Source organism: Arachis ipaensis, chromosome B07 (genome assembly GCF_000816755.2).
Source record: "Arachis ipaensis cultivar K30076 chromosome B07, Araip1.1, whole genome shotgun sequence".
Taxonomy (NCBI): domain Eukaryota; kingdom Viridiplantae; phylum Streptophyta; class Magnoliopsida; order Fabales; family Fabaceae; genus Arachis; species Arachis ipaensis.
Window position 1 is genome coordinate 111480092 of NC_029791.2, and position 3653 is coordinate 111483744.

Here is a 3653-nt window from a genome sequence, read left to right on the forward strand (position 1 = left end):
GGGTGACAAATTAAAAAAATGTAATTTTTAAATTTTAAATTAATTTTAATTATAAATATATATCTAAAAAATAAAAATATATTTTAATTAAAAAATAATTAAATAATATTAAAAGCTAACTAAATACCGAAATTTTATCGTACAAGGAATATTTTCCTGAAAAAAAGAATGCACCGATAAAGATTGTGTTTGAAATTTGTGGCCTTTTGCTGCACATGTGCTATAAAATAAGCCCCGAGTCTTATCACGGGCAAAAGTCGTTGAGGCGTGAACTGGTAGTCTGATTGTAGATATGTAAATAAATAAGAGAGGAAAGGAAATTTTGGTAAGGGAAAAGACTAAGTGGAAGTAAGAATAAATAACTCAACATTATTTATTAGGGCTGATTTTTTTTAATATGATTTAGTGTTGTGAGTAATGCTTCGTTATGATTATTTGGGGGAAATTACACTGTTATGACGGCATTATTTTAAGAAATTTGGGAGGAAGAAATTGGTGGGACCGGTTTTAAAGAGAGAAAAGAGGGAATACAAATCGGTCCTACCGATTTGTGAAAGAGACACGAAGAACACAAATCGATCCCACCGATTTGTGTAAGATGGAGATACCAAATCGGACCCACCGATTTGTAGGAGTCCTATTTTATAACATAGTAATCGGTCCCATCGATTTCGGGCGTGAAAAATGTTTTTTTTAATACGACAGTGCACCAATCGAAGCGAGCGATTTGTGTGGAATGCGGTCGGTGGGTCCGATTTGCCGTAACTGCTTAAATAAAATGAAGAAAACATCACAGAAGCTTCATTTCTTCGTCTCTGGTCTCCGTCTAAGCTGATGTTCTTCCTCCTCTCCTTTTATTCTTCTCCGTCATTCTTTCCGTCATTCTTGTAGAAAAAATTTAAATGAGTGTGAAAATAGGCAAGTATGTATACTGATATGGATGATAGAGTTGTGTTGAAGATTTATTGTTATGGGCAGATTTTGTTGCAAACATATGAAGGAGTTCAATTTGTGTGTGAAAATCCAGTAGATGTTGTTATTCCGTTCACGTTGTTGTTTGAGGAATTAAAAGGGGTGATTTGTGAGAAGATAGATTCTCAAAGATCTAGGAGAGTATCCTGTATTTTGTACAGGTATCCTTTATCTGTGTTTGGTGGGTTCATTCAATTTCAGACCAAGTACGTGACGGATGAAGCGAGTATGCATGAAATGTTTTCAATGTATATGGAAAATTGCCACCGAATGTCTTATATCGAGTTGTATGTTGAGTTTGAGCAATCTGAAGCGGACCGTAACATTGTGTTAGAAGATTATAATAGTGAAAGCGAGGATAAATTTGAAAGTAACTATGAGATCGTTGGTCCAGGTGAACACGAAGATGAAGCTGGCGGCGACATGAATGCAGATGTGGCGGCAGTTGCAGATGCACTAGCAAACCCGTATCCGTTTCAGGAGTCTTCTTTCATGCGGTCGTTGGATTTGGAGGCTATGCACGCACCGGAGTTTCCGCAATATATGAATCCAAGTGCGTAAAGCTAGATAGCTGTATGAAACTCTTAAGTAGCAGATCATTATGTCAGATAAGTAATATATGTGATATGTGGATAGTCATTTGTGAGCATAGTATTTGGTTTTTTTATTAATTAATAATTCTTTGTTATGAGTTATATTTAGATGTTCTTTACGTAGATAGAATAGCGACAAAGAAGACTATTATGATCTTACATGGTAAAGTGTGTTTATTAATTGAGTTGTAATAAATGATTTATTGCTAAGTACACAATAAAGGATTTATTATTTTTGATGTATGCAGTGCTTCCTGTTGTGGCGGATGGTGAGTTCACAGTGGAGATGGAATTCAGTTCAAGGGAGGCAGTAATCAAGGCAATGAAAGATTATACCATCCGGAGAGGTGTAGACTATCGGGTATATGAGTCGGAACCGACGACATTCTATGCCAAATGTACAGAATATGGTAATGGTTGTGACTGGTTGATCAGGGTTACCAAAATGCAGAAGAAGTACTGTTGGGAGATAAGGAGGTACAACGGAAGTCACACGTGTACAAGGTCTACTTTTTCTCAAGATCATTCGAAGCTGGATTCGAAGACAGTTGCAGAAGCAATTAAGCCATTAGTAGAGGCTGACCCGTCTATAAAGGTAAAATCAGTAATTGCTGAAGTCCAGTCAAAGTTTAACTACACCATCAGTTATCGCAAGGCTTGGTTAGCAATTCAACAGGCAGTGGAATCAATTTTCGGAGGTTGGGAGGCATCATATGAAGCTTTGCCCATATGGTTTGAGGCCATGTGTCACAAGGAGCCATCAGCAGTGGTTCACTTCGAAACAATGCCTGCTTACTAGGAGGATGATTTGGTTCCTGATATACGTGTACTGCATAGAGTCTTCTGGAGTTATTACCCTTGTATAAGGGCCTTCAGGCACTGCAAGCCAGTGGTGCAGGTGGACGGAACTCATTTGTATGAAAAATACAAGGGTTGTTTATTGGTTGCAGTCTCACAAGATGGTAATAACAACATCGTGCCTATTGCATTCGCCATAGTGGAGGGAGAGACTTCTGACGCATGGTACTTTTTCCTGAGTAACTTGCGTCAACATGTGGTGACACGTGATGGTGTGAGACTCATCTCTGATCGACACGATTCTATTAGGTCAGCTATTGAGAGAAGTAATGGGGCTTGGTCTCCTCCTAGAGCGTTCCATATGTTTTGTATCCGAACGGACCGTCCATCTTCTTGCAGTCGACACGAGTTGCCCTACACAATGATCTATACAAGTGTGCCAGACATGCCGAACCCCAACTAAACTGTATGATATGATTAAAAGTTACGGAGTAAAGGTAAAAATTTCCAATGAACAGCTGAACTCGCCTTATCTCCAAACATAACTGTCCCAAATAACAACATTATGTGACACTTTACATACATCTGAATATGCTCAACATCATTCAACACTATACGATCTCTCAAACCCCTAAACCATGTTAATTTTATAAAGCTCCCTCTACATTCCGTCTTCCTCGGTGCAACTCCAAATTGGTGCAAGCACTCGGCTTCCAATGCCTCAAAACAACTCATGGTCGGTCCTGTTACTGGAAGACTATTTGTCGGCAGACCGAGAATCATCGCCATATCCTCCAAGGTCACGGCACACTCACCAACTGAAAAGTGAAACGTGTGAGTTTCAGGCCGCCATCTCTCAATCAGAGCATTAATCATTGCTGACTGACATGGAATAAATCCAATTTGTGAAACATAATAAAATCATGTCTCGCGTAAGTGTGACTCAACAATTTGATTGTATGAATCCGGCGGCTTTAAATGTTCACACAGCAACATCCTTAAACCCTACAATATCACGTTTCCACTATAAGTCACAGTATAATATAACTATATTCTCAAAAACACAATTATCGTTACATGACCATTATAACTAATTCCAGCATAATTGCATTTCAAACATACGCAGTAAATCTGTTATACAAAAAATCTTTCAATCATATTCAGTACCTTAAAACAGCATACTAATTTATTATTGTTATTATTACTCATAAAACAGCATATTATTATTATTATTATTATTATTATTATTATTATTATTATTATTATTATTATTATTCATAACACAGCATT

General features: G+C 37.5%; 1 protein-coding gene across 1 annotated transcript; it reads right to left on the reverse strand.

Annotated features, from left to right (window-relative positions):
* Positions 2841 to 3239, reverse strand: LOC107607653 (protein MAIN-LIKE 2-like). Its single transcript, XM_016309581.1, has one exon. The coding sequence runs from the start codon at positions 3237 to 3239 to the stop codon at positions 2841 to 2843; it is 399 nt and encodes a 132-aa protein (XP_016165067.1).

Bases quoted from the DNA above. Each gene is read 5' to 3' on its own strand.
- LOC107607653 (XM_016309581.1), bottom strand. From the start codon at position 3,239: ATGATTAATGCTCTGATTGAGAGATGGCGGCCTGAAACTCACACGTTT.